This window comes from Cynocephalus volans, chromosome 5, assembly GCF_027409185.1.
Source record: "Cynocephalus volans isolate mCynVol1 chromosome 5, mCynVol1.pri, whole genome shotgun sequence".
Classification (NCBI taxonomy): domain Eukaryota; kingdom Metazoa; phylum Chordata; class Mammalia; order Dermoptera; family Cynocephalidae; genus Cynocephalus; species Cynocephalus volans.
This window is the reverse complement of record NC_084464.1, coordinates 4,498,479-4,525,581: the sequence shown is the minus strand read 5'-3', so window position 1 is coordinate 4,525,581 and position 27,103 is coordinate 4,498,479. Positions and strand designations below refer to the sequence as shown.

At 44.8% G+C, this 27,103-nt stretch overlaps 1 protein-coding gene across 1 annotated transcript; it reads left to right on the top strand.

Annotated features, from left to right (window-relative positions):
* Positions 1–3,754: 3,754 nt before the first annotated feature.
* LOC134378205 (keratin-associated protein 21-1-like) lies at positions 3,755–4,174 on the top strand. The gene has a single exon (XM_063097192.1). The coding sequence runs from the start codon at positions 3,755–3,757 to the stop codon at positions 4,172–4,174; it is 420 nt and encodes a 139-aa protein (XP_062953262.1).
* The last annotated feature ends 22,929 nt before the right edge of the window (positions 4,175–27,103 follow it).

Sequence of the window (27,103 nt, the reverse complement as noted above, 5' to 3'; positions counted from 1 at the left end):
ACTCCGCAGGTGAGTATGTGCATGTTGAAGTTGGAGAACCATTACTCCAAGACCACACTCACGTATCACAGGTGCAACACCTCTGAAAAGTACAATAATTAGGGGAAATTACTTATGGAAAATAGTAAATAGCTTTTCTTTAAAAAGTTGACATCTTGCAAAGAACAAAACTAGATGAATATAGACAAAATGTTAACAATAATATTCTCTGCATAACACTGTGGGGTTATAGGTGATTTTCATTTGTGTTGTTTTGCTTCTCTATATTTCCCAAAATTCCTCAGCAGTAAACCTCTAATCATTTGTAATAAAGAAAGACCACATTATCTAAAGGATGGGGCATCATGGGGTACAAAGAGAGCATGCAGAACTAACACGGGGTCCCCAGCAGCTCCAGGAGGGTCGTGGACCAGCATGCCAAAGCTCTGTGCTTACCTGGGTGGGAGAGCATCTACTGGAGCTACCAAGGCTTCAGGTGGGCTCAGCACCTGTGCAGCACTCACTACCTCCAAGATGCCAGCTGAGGACACCCTGGGCTGGAGTCATCTGCTTTCAGACATGGCAGTGCCTTTCTGCACCCCAAATGAGTCACATACCCCACAGCCTCCCCGCCAGCCCCTCCTCTCAAGCGCAACATACACACTAGAAACAGTGTTGCTGAAGGGCCTGGTTTCTCTCTGGCAAAAAACCCACTGTGCAAAGTGCAAGGAATAAAGACCTGCACATGGGGCCTCCGGCAGAGCTTCGTGAAGAGGGATCCGCCTAGATGTAACGATTTGTGTCATGCAGCTCTGCGACGCCTCATACCTTACCTTTGACTTTCAAAGCTGTTGTAGTGTTACTTTAGAAATACTGCTCTTCACTGATCTTCTCCAGATGATGACAGAATTCCTGAGGTTTACTTGTTCTCATGCTGGTCCCACCTCTTTTCAAGTAACTACTTGCCTTCCCGTGTTAAATAAGGTAAGGTTAAAGAAGCAGCCTCTTTGCATTTATTCAATATCAAAATGTAAGTTTAGACTGTTCTCTTTCTCAGAGCAACAGCATGAAGCTGACATCCCCGAGGTGTGAGCAGGGCCTGGCCTGCAGCAGGGCCTTGCTGAGTGCAAAGAGAAAGGTAGGGGCTGCGGACTTTAAGCAGGCTTTTCTCACCCAAGTGTTATAAAGAAGGTTGGAGGAGAGAGAGCTGTTTTCCTCCAACACACTTCAGGCCATAGCTTATGTCAAAGGCCGATCATTCCATCTGGCCTGTGTCTCTGCTCCCTCTCAGGGAGCCCTAACTGTCCCCACAGCAACGTGAGGTCTGTTCTCAGAAGCCCAGAGCCCAGGTGACAGTGCAGGCTGCCCCTGGGCACTTTGCCCAGTGAGAAGAGGAAGCCTGGGCCTTCTCTACATCCCATCTGAAGACTCGTTTCTTTCCCGACTTCTGCCTCGGTTTCTACTGCATTGCCAGTTCCCACCCCTGGCATCTGGAATGAAGGATGGGAAAAAAGAGGGAGACAGAAAGGAAAAAGAGGAGGCGTCTGCGTGGCCTTGTGTGCACACTTCAAAGGGTTCGCTAATGAGTGTGCCCATTGTGTGAGCTCTTTGTCTGTACCTGGGTTTTGCAATCTGCACACCTAGAGAGATCACAGAGCACCGAAAGGAGCCTTTCACGGCAGGCCAGGCCAGCCCCTCCCCCTGCACATGGAATCAAAGGGCGATTGTCACAGGCGAATGCACTTGATCTGGACGACTCACAGGGCTCCTGGAACAGACTGGGGAAGAGGAAAGAATGTGTGTGGTTGGGTGGGGGCGGGGCGAGGAGATGGGAAGAGAGCTGTCACAGCCAGGTTAAAATGAACTCCTACTGAGATAACTTCTTTCCCCTGCTGCCAGGCGTCCCTGCACAGTGGTGAGATGGAGGAGAATTATACAAATTCCGTTCCCATATCTATCTCCTGCTGCCTGCCCTGTCCTGTAGGCCGGTGTCTGTCACCTGGAGAAGGGGGTGATTAACACCTGGCAAAGTCCATAGGCACTTTCAGTTGTCACAACTGGGAAGGAGGTTACTGGCTTCTAAAGGGAGGAGACCACGGATGTTCCTCACTGTCCTATGATGCCCAGGACTGTCTCCCACAACCAAGATCTGTCTGCCCCAAAACGTCAGAAGTGCCAAGGCTGAGGACGCTCTCCGTAGCCACTTATTCCTACAGTGAACGGGATCGGGAGAGCAGTGCTCACGCTCCTGGTGTGCTGCTGTTGCTGCTGTTGCTTCTGGGAAGTTTTACCCTCATATGCGTGGTCTCCTCTCACCTCAGTTGTCCGACTGCTGGGAGTTGGGCTGCTTCGGCCTCGGGGTCTTCCAGAACCTTACGAATACCTCAAGAGTCTCACACACAACCTTCTCAAGGATCCGCGTGTCCCTGCTGCTGTTCTTCCTTGGTTGTCTTCATGACCCATGCTGTTCTCTTCCACCTTATCTCGCTTTTCCCCTTCATCAGTCATTTACTGGCCCCTCTTTCTTCTGCTCCTTATGATCAGAAAGCGAAGCCAGACTCACAACAAGGTATCCCAAGCTCCTGAACCTGGGTTGAGGGGTGTGTTCTGACCGAAGCAGAGGGTTTAATATCTGGAATCGTGCATCACATGATCACAGGCCTTCATGGCTGTCTCACTGTAATGAGAGACATTTTCCTTCTCTGGTTGCTGCTGTAAAGTCAGCAATCCAGTCACTCTGCATGGAAGGTGACAGCGGACAGAGAGATGATACAACTGAAACCTGATTCCCTGGGAAGGAAGGGAATCCAGGGTGAGAAGTTTCTCTCAGCATAATGCATCACTAAATTGTTGTAAATAATTATTTAAACTGGTGACAAAAACGTAAGGCATAAAATACTAAGGAAAAGAATCATAAGAATTTGTCTTATTAACACTATCAATAAAGTCATCATGAAGAGCTCCTTTAAAAGTTGTAATGTTCAATCCAGCTATGAGTTCCAAAAAGCTGACCATCCCAGGTCATAGTCCAAGACTGGCCTATTTGGAGAGTGTGACAGAATCAGGGAAAGTGTGAGCTAAATGTGTGCAAAGCGATGGATTTATGCATCAGTGGCTTACATCCAGATATGAGGAGAGCAATACACCTATGAGAAAATGGCCTGGAACCCAAACAGAAAATGACCTAAAACCCAAACGTGGGGGATGCCCAAGTCTTTCTTCAGCAAGATTACATAAATTTCTTCATTCTTCACACAACATGAACCAGTGAGGTGCCAACGACACCAAATGCGGCTTACAGAATCCAGGGCAAGTTGTAGTGGGCCATTGTGAAGTGTGAGAGCCACTACTTCCCAGCAGCATCCAGGACACTATGACTCCATGCTGCACACCTACTGTGCAGTGGCAGTGGAGAGATGCCAGAAATGTGACATGAGTGCCATTAGTGAGTAGTGTGCTCCATTTCCACATTTCTTTTGCTTGAATGAGATCCATGGAAGACAAGGGACTACTGGTATGAGTATATGCGTGTCCATGTCATCCGTATCTATGGCTGTATCTATGGCTATAGCTATGCCTATGTCTATATCTATGTCTATGTCTATGGTTATGCCGATGGCTATGCTTATGGCTATGGCTATGGCTATATCTATATCTATGTCTATGTCTATGGTTATGCCCATGGCTATGTTTATGTCTATGGCTATGGCTATGGCTATGACTATGCCCATGGCTATGACTTGCTATGTCTATGTCTATGGCTATGCCTATGGCTATGTCTGTGGCTATGCCCATGGCTATGTCTATGTCTAATGACTATGTCTATGTCTATGCCTATGGCTATGGCTATGTTTATGGTTATGGCTATGGCTATGGCTATGGCTATGCCTATGTCGATGTTTTTATCTATGGCTATGGTTATTCCCATGGCTATGTTTATGTCTATGGCTATGGCTGTGGGTATGGCTATGGCTATGGCTGTGGGTATGGCTATGGCTATGGCTATGGCTATGGCTGTGGGTATGGCAATGTCTATGGCTATGACTATGACTATGCCCATGGCTATGTCTATGCCTATGGCTATGGCTATGTCTGTGGCTATGCCCATGGCTATGACTATTGCTATGGCTATGGCTATGTCCATGCCTATGGCTATGTCTGTGTCTTGTCTATGTTCATGGCTATGGCTCTGTAAGTTTTCAGACAGTGATCTATATTAGACTCAACTATAAGAGCTAAGATCTCTTGTATGTCCTGGCCTAAAAAAATACCCAGAAAACCTGGTGTAAGCCACAAATGATGATTATAAGATCTCTGTCTTCTACAAGTGCCTACTTACAATAACCATGCATGCCTTTCAATAACCCACAAACATTTATTGAACTTTTACTATGTCAGCCACAGAGCAGTCTTGGGAGAATGAAACAGACACTGTCCCTCTCCCCACAGAGTAAGCAGTCACATGGTTGCTCACTTTCTTTATCTCACTGTTCTTTAAAAACTTCCATGAAGTTCCATCCTAGTCTATGACGGAAGGCCACGAAGCACAAACCGCGAAGGCATCACGAAAGGATACCACAACACACACGAAGTACGTAATGCCTGTCACACACTTTTTAAAATCTGTGAAAAGACACATTTCATGGCAAAGTGTGGAGCATGAATTGCAGCCTGAGATTAAGCCCCACCCACTGTTGGGGATTCACTCCCATCTGGGCTGGTCAAGTGAGTCAGAGGGGTGTGGGGCCTTCGGTCAGTGAACTCATCCTCAAGGGAGAGGAACAGGGCATTTCACTTGTACACCAGTGACCAGGCTTCCTCTTGGGAAGGGAGGAGTGGTTCTGCATATACCCTTGGGTGGGTGGGCAGGGCACCCATCTGCCACCAGCCATGAGCCTTGTGAAAAGAGGAACTGAGACCGAAGGTGAGGACAGTGTCTTCATGAGGAGAGAGTGGGTCCAGTGCTCAGCGGCCTCATGAGTGTGAAGGGCGCATAGCACAGAGCACAGGGTGTTTCTGGCAAAGACGGATCACAGAGTATGCCGGGTACTTTTGCATCCTGAGGGATGGCAGCTACAGGAACACTGGGAGAAGACACCACTGGCTCACCTTTCAGTGCCATCTGTGAGAGCAGGTCTTGGTAGAGTGTCATCTTCCAAAACTCTTCTTGCTGGGACCTTGTCATGGGCTGAATCGTGTCTCCTCAATGTTCATACATTGAAGTCTTAACACCTAGTACGTCAGAATGTGTCTATATTTGGAGATTAGGGTCTTCAAGGGGTAATTAAGAAAGAATGAGCTCCTCTAGGTGGGCCCTAATCTGACATGACGAATGTCCTCATAAGAAGAGATTAGGACACAGAGTAAGGATGGCCACGTGAGGACACAGGGAGAAGATGCCATCGGTAAGTCCAGGAGAGAGGCTCAGAAGAAACCAACCCTCCTGACACCTTGTCTCAGACTCCAGACGCCAGACTGTGAGGAAATAAAAGACTGTTGTTTAAGCCACTGTCTGCGGTGCTTTGTTATGGCAGCTCTGGCAGACTGACACAGACCTTGATAAGAAGGGGTCAGTAAGAAGAGCATCAGAGTGCTCTTTACGACTGCCCAGGAGAGCAGCCTCTGGACCTGCCAGAATAACTGGGTTTTTCCAGGAAAGACTCAAGGGCAAGCCCTGGCAGGTGGGAGCAAAGTCGGCGGCAGTCCCCCAGTCCGCACAAGCCCCGAAGAACCCACTAAGACCTACACAAAGCCAGACTACCAACGCGTCTTCACCCCCTTCTCCTCTTTCTGGAAGCCAAAGCTTGCGGATGTCTCGGACTCCTTTTGGCTTCTCCCTCGTCCCGTGTTCATTCAGGTATGGAGTTCTGGTGTGTTTCCTGTGCAACTGTTCCTTCCTCTCCATTCACACGTCTACCCTGTGTCTGGGCCCTCATCTCTGCACTGAGACGTCTTCTACAGTCTCCTTCCTGGCTGCCTGCTCTCAGTCTGCCCTTCCCAGGACCCATCCTACGTGGCCATACAGAGAGCTGTACACATCAATATCATGTCATTCCTGCTCAGAAGTCCCCTCCAAGTCCCTCCGTAATTCGGCCCCTCTCTGGCTCACTTATTTCTCACTGTCACTCTCGACTGGACCAGTTCTCTGTCAGGCCTAGGGACAAGTCAGGCCAAGTATCCGGAGCAAGGACAGAGAGTGCCACGTGGGGATCAGGGAAAGCCTTCCTATGGATTAGAGAAATCCCACCCCTTCCTCACGCTAAACCTTCCCCAACTGCTTTATCCCACCCTGAATTTTTTCCCTTTTCAGATTTTACATCACATTATTGGTCCACTGGGCATACAATTTAACAGTCCATCGTCTTCTATGACGGTATGTCGCAGTTTTCTTTAAGGTGTCCGCTTTGTTCAACTAGTCTCTCTCCCGCTACTCTCCTTACGCCGCCCCTGCCCCCTGCACATCAGTCGGAGTGTTGATGGCGTGGTGGGCTCCTCTACTCCAAACCCTCCCGTGTCCTGCCCTCTCACTGAGATAAATCCAGCATTCTTAACTGGCCCATAAGGGCCTTCGTTAGTGATTCCCATGCAATCTTGCTGCAGATGACATTCACCTGAAGAACTCAAAAAAACAATAAAGCCTTGGCCCCAACCTACAATTGATCAACGTTTCTGGGATCCAAGTCCAGGAATTGTATTAATTTTAACTCTCCAAGTTGATCCCTTACTAGAATATAAGTTCCATGAACGGATGAGATCTGTCTGCTTTGTTCACTGCTGAATCCTCAGGGCCTAGGACAGAGCACATCGTGACTGCTCAGTAAAAGTTTATGGACTGAATCTTTCAAATGAAATTGTACATGTCCTTGGGGATGGAGACCAAAGGTAAAACATTTTTCATAGTCATGGTACTGAGCATTTGGGGCTCCAAATGCTGGAATTTTATTCAAATTTCCCATTTATTTTCTTTTTTGTGAGTTTGAATGATACCTTATTCTTTGACTATAAGGCCTAAAGGTTTTCAATCTACCCAGCTACAAGGTGCCCAGCACAAATAAGTGGTACTTCCAAGCACCAGCAGGAGAAGTCAAAAGTCATTTTCTTTCACAGTCTCAGTTTTATTTTATTTTTTAAATCAAAGTGTATTTTCCAAGCATCCGTATCTTTCTACTTCTCAGTGATCTGGCATGTGCAAAGTTTCACAGAGCATGGAAAACATACTTTTAACAATAATAACACTAGTAATGTATTGATGACTGTGTTGTAGCAAGCACAGCACAAGGAATTCTGCATGGATTATTTTTGACTAAAAAGAAAAGAAACCTGTAAGGTAGAAATTGGCATCCCTGTTTTAAACATGGAGAAGTTGAGGTTAGAGCTGCCAGTTTCTTCCACATGGCCACACTGTGAACAAATGACAGATGTGTTGGGCCAGACTGATGACAAAGACCTTGTTCTTTCCGCTGCACTGTACCATTTCCAGGTCGCCTACTTTGTAAGAAAGAACTCCTCCCACAACACACATAATGGTGCTTGCTACTCGGTAGTGTTTGTCAACAGTTTTGAGACCCCTGGATGAGAAAATTGGAGGACAGGAAGCTGAAGTTTTGCCTTTTGATTTCAAAACACATTTGTAGAACATAACAAAGAGGCTGAGCGTGGAAACGCACTGAGCCTTCCTTCTGGAGGTGCCAGGAACGTGAGCTCACGCTGTCCTGAGCAGTCCCTCTCGCCACCTCCACACACACTCCCAGTCCACAGCAGCCGAAGCAGCCAAGACAACAGGAAAGAGATGACAGCACACTTGCCCCTCAGCTGGCCCACAAGGTTGCCTGTTGTGTCACCAGCAGGTCTCAAGGAAAGGCCAGGCGGAGCTGGAGCAGCCCCCCTGGAGTTGCACATCTGAACTTAGAAGCCTTGCACAATGAGTCTCTTTGAAAGGGAGGGAAGTTTAATTACTTTTGAAAGCTGGCAGAAGTCCAGGATGGAGAATGTTTTCTTCCTTTGGTAGGTCAAGCCAGCGCAGGAACAGCATGAGTGTCTGGGTGGGGGAGGGAGTTACTGTTTTGAAGCATGACAGCAGGCACCCTGGAGTGGACAGCCAGGCTGTGACGGGGCAGCTGCGCTGGGGAAGGAAGCAGGTGACGGCTGCAGAGTGAGGGTGTGGCGCTTTCTTTGGTCTTCTCCCCTGTGGAGGTCAGGGTGGGTGGGCAAAAGGCCCAAGAAACTGGAACAGGCTAAGACTTCTCTGTTTGCAAGCATTAGGGTAATCAAGAAATAACCAGTGGTCAGTTTTCTGGAGAGCTCTTTGTGACCATGTGAGTGTGGTTAGCAACAGAAGGCAGAAATGGAAAGTTGTAATGACTTGCTCGTGAGAGCAACTACTGAGATTTTAGCAAAATGGTTTGAATTGTTACTGAACAAGTTGACTACCAAAAGTGCTAAAAAGTTGAAATTTGAATGACTTGAGCAATGTCGAGAGGATATTCACAACCCACCCAGATATGTTTCTGAGGCTCCGCCTCTATCAAGGATTTAGTGGCCAAATCTGTTGGTAGGGGAGACATTGTGTTCCCCACTGCTCCGCTGGAAAACGTGAAAAACAGAATGTACTAGTGCTCCACTTTCTAGCTTATGTGACGGTACTTCGAAAAGTGTGTGGAAAGATTTTCATTGTCTTTTAATTCTATTTTTCCACACACTTTTTGAAGTACCTTCATGTACCTCAGATCCTTCAACATCCCTTCAGTTCTGTGCAGATACTATTCTAGCTACACAGAAGGAATATTAGAAAATTATGAAAACAGTTTCAGTTCCACAAGGGTTTTCAATGTAGACGAAAGGACCAGGTGAGTGCCTGGTGACTCCATTTGCAAATTCAGGTGTGAAAGGAATGAACTTCATTTTTGAATCATTAAATCCAATTTCTATTAAGCAGAGATTTCACCGGTGACAAGCTTCTAAGGGGAATACATAGTTGGAACAGGTTCCCAGGTGAATCTCAAGAAAATCATGGAGTGAAAAATGTAGATTTTGAGCTAGATAGAAAGTTCGGAAGAGTTTGGACGAGGGAAAGAAAAGCAAGGGGGCTGCAGTTTGGCGTGGGGGGTCTGTGTGGCACACTGAAGACTGCCGGGGAGAATATATCGATGTGCACAGAAGAGTGGCAAGATTTGCGGAGGGTGAGAAAGAAGCTCAGTGGATCAGAAAATTACTCAACAAATCCGAGGTCTTCATCCCTTCGTCCTCTGTATTCCCAGAGTGCACAGTCTGGCACCTGTGGGGAAACTGAGGCCTGCCTTGTCTTCAGACTCCTGCTTCAATGGAAGCTCTCTCTGGCAGGTTCCCCTCCTGCATGCACTAAGATGTCCCACCCCCCTGGCAGACAGCGGCCGTGCACATCTGTGTCACTAGGTGCTGTGAGATAGCCTTGTGAAGGGCCTACCTACTGCAGGCTGGAGATCACCCAGGAGTGAGAACATCAGGCACCTCTTCTCAGCAGGAAAGCCACAGTCTTCCCATTCCCAGCCCGGATGAAGCCCTGAAGCCATGAGCCACATCCTACTTCAGGCCGCTTTGGAGAAATGGGTCCTCTGGAATGCACTTGGCATTTGTTCCTCTAGAGACCCTACAATAGCTGAGAGTATGCAATCTACTTCTAATTAATGTAATTTATTTCTTTGGGTCTTTGGGCAGAAAAGCTTGGACAGTTTGATAACAAACAAGCCAAAATTGATCATCTGTAACAAAACAAGTTAAAATTCGTAGAATGGCTAATGAAGACTGTTCCCAGTATGTGTTTGATTATGACACCTTTCTCTAGCGCTCTCTCCCTATGTATGTATATTTTCACAACTGCCAGTTTTCAGTCCAAGATTTCATGTTGAAGCAGTCATTCAAATCTGTAACACATTTTCGTCACAACAACAAAGCTGCAAATAATGATGAAGTTTCAGATTAATTCATCAAATCCTGATTAATCTACAAAGCCACTGATTTTGAGTGTTGATAGCACTGTTTATCCTAACCAGCGCCTGGGTCTTATAAATATGTTTCCATCCTTTCTTTCCCCCGCTCAGTCACAGGAAACTCTTAAAGACATAGGGGAGGGATTCATAGGTATTGAAATTCAGCTATATGAAGGGTACTTTCACTCATTAATCATACAAATTCCTCCAAATCCTGTGCAGTTGTGATATACTCCTGTTTCCCAAATTGGGAGATTCATTATTTCTATAGATAAATATGCTCCAAGTTCCAAGGTCCAGTGCCAAGGGCACCTCTCTCTCCTTCAGTAGGAATGAGGATTCTCTCAGTTACTCAGCGCCCTTGAGATGGGGCTGGGAGCACATTCTCTCCACAGGACAGAACTCCATACCACTGGATGTCCAGAATTAGTAGATGGATTAGTCCGCTTTATGTAGCTATAACAGAATACCTGAAACTGGGTAATTTATAAAGAAGAGAGGTTTATTTGGCTTACGATTCTGGGACAGCTGCATCTGGCACGGGCCTCAGGCTGCTTCTACTCATGGTGGAAAGTGGCAGGCAGCTGGCAGGTACAAGCAGATCACACAGCAAGAGGAAGCAAGAGAGAGAGAGGAGGTGCCAGGGCCCTTCAAACAATCAGCTCTCATGGGAACTAATAGAGCTAGAACTCACTCACGACCCTTCCTCCCCCAGGGAGAGCATTAATCCATTCATGAGGGATCCACCCCCATCCCTCAATCAGTTTCCAACACTGCCACACTGGGGATCAAATTTCCACATGAGTTTTGTAGGGGACAATACATCCAAACTCCATCATTCTTCCCCTGGCCCCCAAAAACTCATGTCACTCTCACATACAAAATACAATTATTCCATCCTAACAATCCCAAAAGTCTTAGTTTGTTCCTGCACCAACTTAAGAGTCCAAAATCCAAAGTCTCCTCTGAGACCAAAAGCAAAAGTACTTCCAGCTGTGAGCCTGTAAAAACAAAACCAAATTTATCTACTTCCAAGATACAATGGTGGAACAGACATTGGGTACATATTCCCATTCCAAAAGGGAGGAATAGGCCAAAAGAAAGGAAAAACAGGCCCCAAACAAGTCTGAAACTAAGCAGGGCAGACATTATGTCTCAAAGCTCCAAAATAATCTTCTTTGACTCCAAGTCCTGCATCCTGGGCACAACTGGGTATCTGGGCACCCAAAGCCTCAGGCAGCCTCATTCCCACAGCTCTGCCAGGTGCAGCCCAGTGGGCTGTGCTGGTGCCTGCAACTTTTCCAGGCCAATGTTCCACTCTGGCAGCTCCATAAGTCTGGGGTCTCCATGGTGGTCCCACTGCCTTGGCTCTACTAGACATTTCCCTGGTGGGGACTCTCTGTGGGTGCTCTGACCCCACTTTCCTGCTCAGCATTGCTCTAGTAGATGGCCTCAGCAGCGCCTCTGCCCCTGTGGCAGGACTCTGCCTGGGCCCCCAGGCTTTTCCATATATCCTCTGGAATCTGGGTGGAGGCTGCCATGCCTCTACTACTCTCACGTCCTGCCAGCCTGCAGACTTAGCACAATGTGGATGCCACCAAGGTTTCAGGCCTCTACCCTACCCTCCAGGGCTGCTGCAGGAACCAGACTTGGGGCCACTTCAGCCAGAGCAGCTGGAAGGCAGGGAGCAGGTTATTGAGGGCAGCCACGCCCCAGGTCTGTCCTCTGGGACAACTCAGTCCTTCTAGGCCTCAGGGCCTGTAATAGGTGGGGCACCCTTCCAGATTTCTCAAATGCTTTTAGGGCATTTTTTTAATTGTCCTGATTATTAGTATCTGGCTGCCTCACCGTGGAGATAATGTCTTTAGCAACTAGTTTATCTGCTTTACCCTTGCATTTTTCTCCAGCTCTCCACTTCTCTACCACATGGCCAGACTGCAAATTTTCCAAATCTTTACACTCTGCTGCCCTTTTAAATTCTGGCTTTACATCATGATTTTACCGTCATAACTCAGAGTAGGCTCTTAAAAGCAACCATGCAGCTTCCTTAATGCTTTTCTGCTTAGAAATTTGTTTGGCCAAATTCTTTGGTTCACAACTCTTAAGTTCCTCCTTCCACAAAGTCCAAGGGCATGAACACAAAACAGCCAGGTTCCTTGCTATGGTGTAGCAAGGGTTGTCTTTTGTCCAGTTCCCAGTAAGTTCCTCATTTCTATCTGAGACCTCATCATCCACATGGCCTTAACTGTTCACATTTCTATCAGCATTCTGCTCACCACCATATAAGTCTCTAAGACATTCCAAACTTTCCCTCATGTTTCTGTCTTCTTCTGTCTTCCAAACTCCTCCAACCTTTGCCTATTACCCAGCTCCAAAGCTGCATCCACATTTTCAAGTATCTGTATAGCAACACCCCGCTCCTGGTACCAATTTTCTGTATTAATCCATTTTGTGTTGCTATAACAGAATACCTGAGACTGGGTAATTTATAAGGAAAGGAGGTTTATTTGGCTTACAATTCTGGAACATCTGCATCTGGCATGGGCCTCAGGCTGCTTCTATTCATGGCAGAAAGTGGCAGGCAGCCGGCAGGTACAAGCAGATCACACGGCAAGAGGAAGCAAGAGAGAGACAGCATGAGAGAGAGAGAGGAGGTGCCAGGGTCCTTTAAACAATCAGCTCTCATGGGAACTAATAGAGCGAGAAGTCACTCACTACCCCTTCTCCCCCAGGGAGAGCATTAATCCATTCATGAGGAATCCACCCCCATGACTCAATCAGTTTTCAGCACTGCCACATTGGGGATCAAATTTCCACATGAGTTTTGGAGGGGACAACACATCCAAACTCCATCAGTAGAAGAAGGAACAAGGACATCGGTAGGTCACATGTAGAAAAGCTGGGGTGGAGATATATTACAGGAGGTAGAAAATGAACTCTGCCTTGATTTGTCCCCATTACAAGACTACAAGCAGAATAATACATTCCTAGCTGCCTATTGACGTGGCATCCATTTTTCACTAGATAAAAAGTATTCTAATTATTGAGTATTTTTCCTGGAATTATTCAGAGAAAAATATGCCATCTTCATTTTGGGAAGCATAAGCAAACTTTTCAATGCCTCTTTCCCCCTCGTGAACCCATGACAATGCCGGTAGGGACTCAGCTGTAAGCACACAGCAAGGTCAGGGACCCTGGAGCCGTTGCTGGGGCATCCGTCAAGCAGAAGCCTTCTCACAGCTTTTTGGCATCCTTCCCATGAGCACCTGACCATGCCCAAGTCAGAAACCCGGCAAGCAAAATAGAGGATCAGAGAAGAACCCAGCCCGCCTTTCCCCAACTTCACAGCCTCACTGTAGGCAAAGGCAAGAGGGTGAAAATTACATGTAGTGTCAGTTGAGTTCTGTCTCTCATCTGGACTGAGCATTGTGACTACCTGATTGAGTTTGCTTTAAAATCTGAACGTGTTCGCAGGATTTTCTATTACAAAACAGTGACCAGAGAATCATGGAAATGGCCTGAGTTTCCATCTGGGAGCAGGGGAGGGCTACCTTTAGACATCACTGAGTAGTTCTCAAGGGGTGGTAGAAGAAGAAAAATAAAAGTTGCTTTCATGATTATACCCCTACGTCTTGCTTTCTGATGTGCTGGTTACACAGTTATCAAAACGTTTCTCTTTTGTCATCCAACGTCACATACAATGGTTTCACCAAACAAGGTGGACCAGACTCACCGTGCAAACACGCAGCAGAAATGGCCCTTCAGACTTCATGGTTTGCAGCCCAAACGTCTCCTGGACAGCGGGGAGCAGGTCTACCCTTGTTTCTCCCTGTTCGAGCCCCTTAACTGAGTGCTCCTGATGGTGCAGATACCTGTCACTCCTTCTTGCCCACACAGGGAGCATTTTGTCAGATATTTAGCCCCGACTTTTGCTCTGACTCCATGTCAGACCCAACCCTTTGCTTCCTGGACTCTAGCTGCCCTGCCTCCATGCAGGTGGGAAGGAAATCACAGTTTCTGCCACTTGCATGTCAAAGGAGGTTTGTTGATCCTACTAGTAAGGTCAACAGACCCGTGACTTCCTGCCAAGGGCTTCATTCTGGGACAAGAAGGCCAAGCTGAGAAAAGCAATTGTTTTGAAAAATATGCACCTGATAATCCTCTCCCTGTAAACCCGCCCACTGAAGAGGAAGCCCGGGCATTCAGTGCACCGGAGGGTGGGCTGCAGCTGACGGCCTACTCACGGGACACTTAGGCTCTCACCAGTCATGTCCCCTAGAGAAGGTTCTGTGGAGACCACCCTGTCCTGTGCTTGCCCAGGACCCAGGACTGCTCCCGTTGAGGAGGTATGCCAAGTGGGGTTCTCGATTCACTGTTCTGACAAAGACCTGTTCAGAGCAACAGGCTGATTGAGTTTCCCATGATCCGCTGTGAGCCCAGCCACCTCCAGCCTCCTCTGAACCTTTAAGGGTAGGCTACGTCTGCAGAACCTCGCTCTGGCCCATTGGGACCCTGACCACACCTGGAATTACTTGTTCAATATCTATCTTCCCTGAAGGATTTCAGGGGAGGAAGAGGACCTTTCCCCTAGTCCATTCATAGCATTCTCTGTGTCTGCCACTTAGTAGTTCTCGATTAATATTATTCAGAAAGATTTTATTCATACTTTATCCAAGTGACATTTGAATGATGGTAGAAATGCTCAGAGGATGACACACTCTGGGTTGCTGTTCGTTGTTTACAAAACAGTTCAGTATACAGAGATGAGTTTACGACCCAGGTTTTGGGATTCCTGCCCACAGCTTGATGTGCTGATCTCCACCTCATTCCACACTCCCCTCCGGCACTGTGCTCTTCCCCACGGAAGGCACATGCTTCAATGGCTCACCACTGGTAACACGGCATGTCTCCAGATAGTTACGCGAAGAAAGGGAGAGAAGTGAACTGACCAGAGTTCTTCCGAATGGCACAACCCTCACTGCACACAGGGAACAAAGAGCTGCAACAGGAGAAGGAAGAGCTGATGGTAGCGGTGGCCACTGTAGGGCAGCCAGGACAAGAAGATGCCCCATAGACATATATGTATTGGTGAAAGACCAAATGCCAAAGAATCCAAGAAAAAAACTAACCATCACACGTTGTTTTCCTGGTGCAGCTGGCCTCGATGTGCTGACTCACCCATAAAGAATGAGACTTTCTATGCAAAACCCAAGGCGCATCCGTGGAGGCCAAAGTTTCCCACGCAGAAGCAATGTGACCTCTGCTGATTCAGATCCTCCAGCATCCAGCAAGTGTGATGAAGCAAAGAGTATAAAAGAACCCCGGCACTTGTCCGAGGGCAGCCAGCCCTCCACGGGGCCATGTCTCCTTCTTGATTCATTCACACACCTACGTACTGGTCAAAAAGATACTTATTTTTTCTTACTTAGCAACTGAACTAGTTTGGCTCACATAAAGTCATGCTTTCCCAAAGATGAGGACACAGGCGTGAGTATGTGAAAAACTCCTTAGCCTGACCAGTGAGATCAGTCTATCCAGGGCAAGTGGATGCTCAATGCCTGCCATGCGCTGGAGGCTTTGACACACCTGCCACCTAATCCTCATAATATTTTCGTGAGGTGTTTTTCTAAAAAATGAGCGCCCCCCCACCCCAGTTTAAAATAAAAGAGACAGATTCAGGGAACATAAAGAGCGACTCAGGAAGCAGAGTGGAATTTAAACCCTGACCCTCTGACCTCCAAGTCCAGCCATGCTCCGTAGAGGACCCAAGGACCGACTGTTTTACTGTTACCAGGTACGTGTTGGATCCTTTTAAAAATTACTACAAGGAAAAACTACACCAACTCAGAAATCATCATCTTTATTTGTACTTTAATGCATATTTCATGTCTTTTAAAATAACAAAGTGACCTTTCAAAAAAAGTATGTAAATATCCTGTGAATTTCTCTTCTGCAGGCTGTAAGTTCCTGTGCAGTTTCAGGCTCCCAGGCTGCAGAGGACTTCCCAATCCGAGCCTTCCTTTCTATATCGTTCACCCAGCTCTTACAGACCCGTATGCAGACCTGCTAACCCATGGGAGCAGCATAGTCTTACCCCAGACTAAACCTCTTATTTTTTATTTTCATTTTACACACCACTTTAATAATTTTCAGTCAAGACTTTCACCACCACCCCCCATGTGAGTTGCAACTTTGATTCAACACCTTAAAGGGGCCAGGATTGGAAAGTGACAGCTCTCAAGAAAGCTCCCATCCCAATTTCTGAAAAGTTGGAAGGAACAATCAAAACCATTTTACTGAGGATCACCTAGTCTGAGGCCCAAAATCATTGTAAGAGGGAACAACAGACTGTAGAACTAGGGCTGGGTCTGGAGCTCACAGACCCCAGGAGCCCATTCACAAACCCTTCACATGCAAGTCTATGAGCTAGGTAATCTGCAAAAAAGTCTTTGGAGCCTTCGTTGAAGGAAGAATAGTCTTTATTCAGCACACACATCTAATACCTAGGCAGTCCAAAGATAAACTCGGAAACTCCACTGCTATGGGCAAAGTCCAAAGAAAAAACTGAGCAGCTGCCAGCAGAGTAAACATGCTCTATTTTTAGATGTGAGCTCTCTGAGGGCCAGCCTGCTTCACAAACTGCAGAGCACACAAGAGCAACAAAACTAAAAAGATACATTGGTGTGCATGCACACTAAATCCACCCCCACACAACTTGTTCACAAGAAATGTGCTGCATCCCCCCAACCAGATCTGAGTCAAGGGGGCCTGACTAGATTATCTATTTTCCCCACACAGGCTCAAAACCTAACCATGACTCCAGGGGCCCTGACAAGACAGCTGAAGTTGTCCCGTAGTGAGCTGCCTCATGATCTGTTCAGTGCAATGGAATTTAAAAGGCAAGAAATTTGCCTACCAATGTTTATAGCAGCAGTTTTTGCAACAGCCAAATGGTGGAAGCAATCCAATCATCCATTGACAGATAAACAGATAAAGAAAATATGGAGCATCCATACAATGGAATATTATTCAGCCTTAAAAAGGAAGGAAATTCTGACACATGCTACAACATGGGTGAACCTTGAGGGCATTATGCTGAGTGAAATACGTCACACACAAAAGGACAAATGCTGTATGATTCCACTTGTATGAAGCACATAGAGTAGTCCAACTTCTAGAGGCAGGAAGTAGAATGGTAATTGCAAGAAACGGGGGTGGGGGTGGGGGGGAATGGAGCGTTAGTGTTTAATGGATACGGAGTTTCAGTTTTGCAAGATGAAGAGTTCTTGAGATAGATGGTGGTGGTGGTTGCACAGTAAGAACGTACTGAACCATACACTTAGAAATGGTTAAGACAGTAAATTTTACATTACGTATATTTTGCCACAATTTTTGAAAAAGCAAGTCGTGCCTCTGGGGTTATACCACTTCTTCCTAGTTATAGTGCCTGCAGTGCATTATGGAAGAACTGTTTTGGGTTTGCAAAAGACAAACCTGTATTTAGTCCCAAACTCTGTACCAATGGCTTTATATCTTGGACTATTTTAATTAGAGAATTTTACTCTTAGAAACTACCAGTGAATTGTATTATATACTTCATTCAGGCAAATATTCAGGTTAAAAATAGAATGTTAAGGACAAAAAAAATTTGTTTTCAGTTAATCTTTGTTGAACAAAAGTTATTACATAATAAATATTGGCTGTGTATTTTCAGCATTACCCATCTGTTATCAATAAAAGAAATGCTGTTTCTGGGAGTTGCTATATTTTCCTTTAAGCATTTCTCTCTTGTGTTTGATTGAAGGGGGTGAACAGGTGTGAAATGCTGTGGCACTTGGATGGGGGCAGCTCCCAGGGAAAGCAGTCTGTGGCCGCTCTGTCCCCTTTCCGCCTCCTGTCCTACCTGAGCCCCCCTTCGTCCCAGCACTCCCTGTAGCTCTCACCCTGTCTATTCTGCTACTGAAGGGAGTCACTGTAAAGCTTCAGAAAACTCACCCACCCACCATGCCAAGGACTAATGTGCCATCTCTCCTAGGGACATCCGTGTTTTGACCACAGATCTGCTGAAATGTGCATGTATTTAACACTTAAGCAATGTGAATAGACTTCACATTCCTGAACTGGACACGCAAAAATGGTAACCACAGCAAATTTTATGTTACGTGTTTTTACCATAAATTAAAATTCTCTGATGAAATAAGGAGGGGCCGTAGGAAGAAAGCGACTCAGTAACTCCATGAAGAGTCGGGGAGCCCAGGCCTAGCGGGGGTCTGGGTGGCGGGTGGAGGCATGCTGCTCCGGGGAAGCCCCGCGGCCATGCCCCGGCACCTGCACCCCTGCACCCTGCAGGCGAGACGCAGGCAGGACGGCAGCGGCAGGGCGACCCCGGACACCTGCTGCTCTGCTCAGTCTGGCGAGACACTCACCAGACGGGTGATCTCGTAGTGCCCGGCGGGGGCCGGATGAGCAAGTGCCTGGGGAGCCGGCTTCTCCGGAGCCCACCGGCCTGCGCCAGGCCCTGCTAGGCTCCGGTGCTGCACCGGGGCCCTCGGTAGCTCCTCCCCACGGGTAATGGAAACCACCGCAGTGAGGGATTGGGAAGAGCGCGCGAGCCCTTCCTGCCGCTTCCAACCCAAGGCTGGGCGGGTCAAGTCCAAGTCCACGTTTCCCAGGTGGATGCTAAACCGTCCCACTTTCTTCTTCTGTGCCACCCTTTCCTTTTATCATTGCCCCTCCAGGCAGGTCACACAGAGTCGCCCTAAGCCGCGAGAAATGTGAGATGAAGCTGCCAGTGAAGCGACGGTCAGGTGCAGCCGAGGGTCTGCAGAGCGCCGGAGGAGGGGGGCGCGGGGGAGGAAGAGGGGGCGCGGGGGGAGGAGGAGGAGGGGGCGCGGGGAGGAGAAGGGGGCGCGGGGGGAGGAGGAAGGGGCGCGGGGGGTCGCGGGGCAGCGCTCGCGGGGGCAGCGGTCCTGGCGGCCGCGCGGCGGACACGGCTGATGACGGCTGGGGTGAGCGATCCTCAGGAATCCGCCGTCCTCAGTGAACAGCAGCAACACTTGTGTGTGTGGGTGGCGATTAATCAAGGCAGTCAAAGGGTTCTGCGTGCAGTGTCTCCTCCGCTTCTTTTTCCTCATCCGCACCCTTTGGCGTGGTTCCCTCGGGAGTTGTTTTCTTCTGGAGCTAGGGTTATGCACGCAGGTCAAATGCCAATGAGCTGATTTCAGGTGGCATGACCCCCCCACATGGACAGTGCCCCACCAGAATCCAGGTACTGGACGCTGCTCGGATATTTATTGGCCATGTGACCTTTGGCGAAATGTGTACAATGATGTGTGTTTTACTTGTTTCACACACACGTGGAAGCATTTTAATATCGTTCACAAATGTTAAGTCTCCTAGGAAGAAAGGCGGGGCCGCTGAGGGCTGTGGTGAAGGCTTGAAGAGCAAATTCAAATCCAAGGATTTTGAGTTTTCTTACATTGGGTAAAAAACTACAGGTACATTTTTACACACACACACACACACACACACACATTTGTAAGTGTTGTTTACAGTTCTTAAAAATTAAGTTTGGATTTAGGAAACCAATTGTTTAAAGTGCCAGTTGATTAAATACCATTGGAAAAAGCTTATGTTTTAAAATCAAGAGTGAAAAGCACTTAAGCACACATCACACTTGTGATTTAATTCAGCCAGAAACTTTACAGCTGGAGAATTCTGGGGCCTACCCGTACCTCTCCACTGTTAGGTTTTGGGCCTTGTCCTCACCTGAGTGTTTTGTGTGTGTGCCTCTCTTAATTGAGGACGTCCGCCCAGGTCTCCTGCCCTGGTCACTGACCCTGGATCTCTTCCTTCAGGACAGCATCAACTGTCAGACACGAGTTTCATACCCTTGTGGTCCAGAATGGTTTACTTACAGAGAGATCAGGTATTTCCCCCAAACTTACAGATGGTGTACCTTACAGCCAACACCAATGCTCAGCTCTGTCTCCTCAATGTCTACTGGTAACAACACACCTGTACCACACAAAGAAGCTAACAGCTCAGAAATGAAGTAGCAGATGTAAGTCATGCAACCTAGTAAATGTGAGGCTCAGTCACTTTGCTCTTCACACAAAAGCCATTGTCTGAGCCCAGCATGGTGCCTCGCACAGGGACAGCAATGCTCTTGTTCCCTTCTTCCACCTGTGTCCATGTGACACCCTTGCAGGGCAGGGCTCTGTGCCCACCTCTTTCACTGCTCACAGCTCTGAGATTTGTATAGAGTAGACACTGAGTAAGCTCTTGTTAACTCATTACTATGCCTACTGTGCAATGCACACTTAATATAAATCAGGCAACATGCCGGATCTGTTGCACATGTCACACACGTAATACTCAGAACTGCCCTATGGGACGGATGTTAGCTGGTGAGGAAATGGAGCTGGCATTAGCTTATTTGCTCAAGGGCCACACAGCTAGAGAGTAGCTTCTCCCTTCTCAATTTTTTTTTGTTGTTGCCCTTTTTATGCTGCTCAGAAATTACAAACGTTCTTTGGCTCTATTTCTAGAGCCATGGTGAGGGGTGAGGAATGATGGGTGCCTGGGCGATGACCAGCAGGCAAGACCTGCAGGCAGCACCTGACTTCCTCTCTGCAGCCACCTAATTTATCAAATCACCTGGAGATGGTGATCTCCAGGCATCATCTGTTTCAGCTGTTTTTGAACCATGTCCCTGCAATATTTGGGCTCCAGAGATATGCTTTAGTGGTTCTTTAAACATTCTCTTCCAACTTGACTTGGAAAAATAAAATTTTTAACTGTTCGGAAAGCCATATGAAATGATCAGGTCAAAAGAAAACTGTACAGAGTATAGATATAAGGTCTAAGTTTTTTCAGCATAAATTGAATAGCTCAAAATTATAAGAAATGTATATATACACAAAATTTAAATTGAACTGAGAAAATTATTTAGAATGTCATTCAAAGTTAAGTTTCCACATTGCAAATGAGGGAAAGCACATTCCATCAGGCCAAATCTAATCCCATATCCTGCTTCTGACATTGCAGGAAGTCTGTTGGATGAGCAGGCATCTACAAAATGCAGTCAGTAGAACTGTCATCCACCTAGCTATTAAAGCCATGAGTCTGGTCGTCCTTCCTGATGTGTGCCTTCCCTTACCGCACGTTGACCCTGTCAGTTCTGCCTCCCAAATCAAACGCAACTCCATCCACTCCTTCCTCCAAAGCACTCCAAAGCTACCAGCGACTTGGTCCAGACTTCTGCAAGAGCCCCTGACCATTTTTCCTGTGTCCACCCTTGGCTTATTTCTAATTCATCCTACAACAAGACATCAGGATGATATTTTTAAATGTAAGCACTAACATGTCACTTCCCTGATAAAAGTCCTTTTGTGGCCTCCCACTGCACTCAGAACAAAACCCATGTTTGTTTTCCTGTAGCCTGTGAGGCCTGGCACTGCTGGCCTCGGGCTGCGTCCCCAGCTGCCTCCACTCCTCGGACACACCCTGCTCTCTCCCTGCTCGGGTCCACGCGTGCCAGGCCCTGACCCGCAGCTCCCTTCCCTTGCACTTCATGTGGCGGCCTCCAACTCATCCTTCAGGCTGCGATGGAAACACCCCCTCCGCAGAGACGCCCTCCATGATGCCTCAACGTAAGGCCTTGCCGTCCCTGGTACTCCTCCTCCGGTGTCTTAATTCCTTCGTGGGGGCACTGCTTATGTTCTGCACTGACTTATTCATCTGCTCGCATGTTCACTGCCCGCCTCTCTACTGGAGACTGCAGACTCTCTAAGGACTTGGGAAGAATCGGCCTGGGTTGTCGTCACCTCCCAGCACGGGAACCCCTAGCCCCGGTGCATAAGAAACACGATTTTCAGCACTACCAAGATGTGTACTTGTGTATTTTTGTTATGTGTGATTCATTCTAATATTTTCTTTTCTATCATGCTCTATTCCCTTTCATTTCTTAAAAGGCTGGTTGTGGTGAAATATACAGCATAACTCACTAAGCAAACATTGCAATAATGCAAACTACAGAGCAAATGTTCCACATTCCCAATTCATTTGGATAATGAGATTACGTAAAATCTATGTAGTTCAACTGGATAAGACTACAGATTTGACAAAACTTTCAATTAGTCCTCAAAATAGTGAAAACTGAGGCACTTGAAATTTTATTTTATTATATGTAGTGTTTTCATGCACTGAATAATAGGAATTTTTACTATTTTGTAACCAAGACAAAAGGAAGAGAATTTTTCTTGTATTGGATCATTTTAAATATAGCGTTCAGTCAATCAAATGCATTTACAGTAAATTATTTACAGTAAATCAAATATATTTGTGTTGCATGACATCTAAATCAATGCTGCAGAAGATACAGGCATACCGTGGGGTGGCTCCTACCCCTCCATGGCAGAACCAGTACATCGCAGGGGCAGACACAAGCCACAGAGTAGCCACACTATGCAAAGTGTGGGATAATCCCACACAAAATTTGCCAATTTTATGAAGGAACTTTTTTTTATTGTTTCATTTCATGTATTTTATTTACTAACTTTGAAATATGAAATACAAATTGTTTCTAAAAATAAGTAAAAATTATGCCAATAAAATTGGTACAAAAATATATTCAGTGAAAAACCTCCCCATGTCCCAGTCACCCTAGTCCCCTCTTTGAAGAAAATCTGTGTTATCAGGTTCTTGCATATACTTACAGAGATATTTTTATGTATATTCTCCTTCCTTTAAAAAAATAAATGAGACTCACACTTCTAAATCATGCTCTTTAAAAAAATCTTTACAATAGATTTAGAGTGTTGTCAGTACTTATAGAAATATCTTACTTTTTGTTCCAGTTGCATAGTATTCCACCATATGGGTGTACCATAATTTATTTAACCAATCTTACATTGTACATTTAGATTGTCTCCAATTACTTGCAATTAGAACAATAACACAATAAAGCATAACCTTATACAAACCTCATGTAGCATAGGTACAAGTATTTCTGTAAATTCCCAGGAACAGAATTGCTGGGTCAAGGGTATGTACATTTATAATTTTGATATATATTGCCAAGTGCTCACCATAGGGGGTGTACCAGTTTCCACTCCCACCAGCAAAGTGTGGGCAGACCTGTTTCCCTGCACCCACATCGACATGGAGTTCTGTCAATCTTTTTGATATTCGGCAATCTGATAGGTGAAAAAGGCATCTTGGTGTAATTTTAATTTGCATTTTTAAAATAATGAATGAGGATGGGCATTTTTTAATACTGGCACGTGTGAGAGTCATTTGTTTTTCCTTTTCTGTTAACTGTTTGCTTATATACTTTGCTTATTTTTATTGGGTTATCAGTCATCAAGGGAATTAATCATTGTCTATATTATGAATTGCAAAGTTTTTAATCATTTTACTGCTTACCTTTTAACTTTTCTTCCAGTAGATTTCACCATGTAGAAATTGCTTATTTTTATGTAGTTGAATTTATGATTTTTTTACTTTATTGTTTTATTCATATTAGAAAAAGCTTCTCCATTCTAAAATTATGAGAATCAAAAAATCCTCCCATAGTTTCTTAATGGTTTCTTGTTTTCCATTTTAACTATTTGATCCATCTGTAATTTCTCCTGGTGCGTGGTTTGAATCCAGTATATATTATTTTCCAGTTGGCTACACCATTTTTTTTTTTTGACCAGTAAGGGGATTGCAACCCTTGGCATGGTGTGGTCTACACCACGCTCAGCCAGTGAGTGCACTGGCCATCCCTATATAGGATCCGAACCCACAGCCTCAGAGCTACCAGTGCCACACTCTCCTGAGTCAGCCACAGGACCAGCCCATGGCTACACTGTTTTAAACAGTTTATGATTGTCAAATAGTTCATTTTTTCCTTACAGATTCAAATCTGCACCTTTACACATATGACATTTCCAGAGGTCTGTAGATCTACTCCTTGATGTTGCATATTGTGCATTGATGTGTTGGCCTATTAGCATATCAGTGCCTCACGTTTAAAATTATCTTCACTTTATAATATGTTTTCATAGCTAGCAGGGTGATCTCACCTCATTAATATTTTATTGTGTTTTTTTACCCAGAATTTCTCTGCGAATGACATATTTATTTTTCTTTTTTTTTTTTTTTTTTTTTCGTGACCGGCGCTCAGCCAGGGAGTGCACCGGTCATTCCTATATAGGATCCGAACCCGCCATATTTATTTTTCTACATGAATTTTAGAATCAGCTATAATGGTTTCTCCACACTCACTCAAAAAATATTTTTTATTTTATTGAGATTGCATTACACTTATAGATTAAGGTAGGAAAAATTGTCATTTTTCAAATGACACTGTCTTCTTACCAAGAACATAGTATAACAATATTTTTCAAATCTTAGTGATTCCAATAGACTTTTTTACAGCTCTTTTCATCTAGATCTTGTATAGTTCTTATAAAGTTTATTCTAGATATTTTTGTGCTTTAAAAATATGGTCTTCCCTGTAAGTAGGAAGGAGATTGAATCAGTAATCAAAAATCTCGCAAGATGGAAAGATCTGAATCAGTTGGCTTTCCTGCTGAATTCTACCAAATATTTTAAAAGAATTAAACCAATTCTTTCTCAAATTCTTCCAAAAGAATGGAGAGATAGAATACTTCCTAACTCATTCTGTGAGGCCAGCATTACCTTGATACCAATGCCAGAAAAAGATATTAGAGGAAAACTATAGAGTGAACTCTCTGATAAAATTGATGCAAAAAATCTCAATAAAATGCTAGCAAACTGCATTAGCAGCACTCTAACAGGATTATGCACTATGATAAAGTGAGCTTTATTCCTAGAATGCAAGATAGTTCGACATAAGAAAAGCAGTTATTGTAATACACCTCATTAACAGAATGAAGAGGAAAAAACACATGATCATATCAATTGACACTGAAAAATATTTGACAAAATTCAACTCCATTGCAAGATAAAAACACTCAGTAAACTAGGATTAAAGGAAGCTTTCTCAACATGATATAGGTCATATAGAAAAAATGCATAGCTAATATCATGCTCAATGGTAAAAGACTGAACACTTTTCTTCTAAGATCACAAAGAAGATAGGAATGCCTGGTTTGGCTACTTGTATTCAACTTAGTATTGGAAGTTCTAGCCAGAGCAATTAGGCAAGAAAAAGAAAGTAAGTAAATTGTAAAGGAAGAAGTGAAACTTATTCTGCTTGCAGATGACATGACCTTATATGTAGAAAACTGAAGAATCTATTAAAAACCCATTAGAGCTAATAAAAATATTCAGCAAAGTTGCAAGACACAAAATGAACACACATAACTCTGTTGCATTTCTATACCCTAAACATGAAGAATCCAAAAGGAAATTAAGAAAACAATCCTATTTACAATCATGTCAAAAAGAACAAACTCTCAGGAATAAAGTTAAACAAGATGGTGAGACTTGCACATTGGAAACTACAGAACATGTTGAAACAAATTAAATACATAAATAAATGGGCAGATATCCCACATTCATGGGTTGGAAGATTTAATATTGTTAAGATGACAATACTACCAAAAGTGATCTACAGAGTCAATGCAATCCTTGTCAAAACTTTTAACATTTTTTGCAGAAATAGAAAAACCCATCCTAAAATTCACATGGAATCACAAAGTACCCTGAGTAGCTCAAACAGTCTTGGGGGGGCAGAGAATAAATTTGGAGGAGTAATACTTCCTGATTTCAAAACTTATTATAAAGTGACCATAATCAAAACAGTGTGGTACTGGCATGAGGACAGACATAGACCGATGAACTAGAACAGAGAGTCAGAAATAATATACACTCAATTGATTTTCAACCAGGTTGCCAAGACCATTCACTGGAAGAGAATAGTCTTTTCAATAAATAGTGCTGGGAAAACTGAATGCCCACATGCAAAAAAAAAAAAAAGTTGGACACTTACAAAATTAACTCAAAGTGGATCTAATACCCAAGCTGAAGAGATAAAACTATAAAACTCATACTAGAAAACATAGAGGAAAATCATCATAATATTGGATTCGGCAGTGGCTTCTTGGATATGACACCAAAACAACAGACAAGAACAACAAAGGAATAGATTAAATGGACATTATCAAGTGAAAAACTTGTTCATCAAAGGACGCTATCAAGAGTCAAAAGACAACGCATGCAGTGGGAGAAAATATTTGTAAGTCATATGTCTGATAAGGGCTTACTATTCAGAATGTATAGAGAATTCTTACAACTCAACAACAACACAAATAATAAACCACCAAATTCAAAACTAGTCCAGGAACTTGAATAGACCTCTCACTAATGAAGATGTACAAATGGGTGGTTCGCACGTGAAAAGATGTTCAATATCACAAACAGCTAGGAAAGTACAAATCAAAACCACAAGGAGATCCCTCCTCACACCTGCTAGGATGGCTATTATAGAAACAAAAATGAAACAGAAAATAACAAGAGTTGGCAAGGATGTGCAGAAATTAAAAACATTGTACATCATTAGTGGGAGTGTAAAATGGTGCAGGTGCTGTGGAAAACAGTTTATGGCAGTTCCTCAAAAAATTAAAGGTAGAATTACCATATTACCCAGAATTTCTACTTCTGGGTGTATACCTAAAAGAATTGAAAGCAGGGACGCAGACAAACAACTGCATACCTGTGTTTCTAGGAGCATTATTCCCAATAGCTAAAAGGTGGAAACAACCCAGATATTCATTAACAAATGAATGAATAAACAACATGAGGTATACACATAAAACAGAATATTACTCAGTCTTAAAAAGAAACAAAATTCTGGTGCATGTTACAAAATGAGTGAACTTCTAAAAAATTATATTAGGTGAAATAAGCCAGACATGAAAGGACAAATATTGTATAATTCCATTTGTATCTGGTCCCTAGAGTAGGCAAATTCGTAGAGACAGAAAGTAGAATAGAGGTTAAGGGGAGCTGGGGGAAGAGGCGATGGGACATTATTGCTAACTCGGTATAGAGTTTCAGTTTGGGATGATGAAAGAGTTCTGTAAATGCATAACATTACTCGTTGTGCAACACTGTGAACGTATGTTATGACACTGAACTGTACACTTAAAAATGACTAAAATAGTACATTTTAATTTATGTGT

What these genes read in the sequence shown, in the direction of transcription:
- LOC134378205 (XM_063097192.1), top strand. Translation starts at nt 3,755, where the DNA reads ATGTCTGTGGCTATGCCCATGGCTATGTCTATGTCTAATGACTATGTC.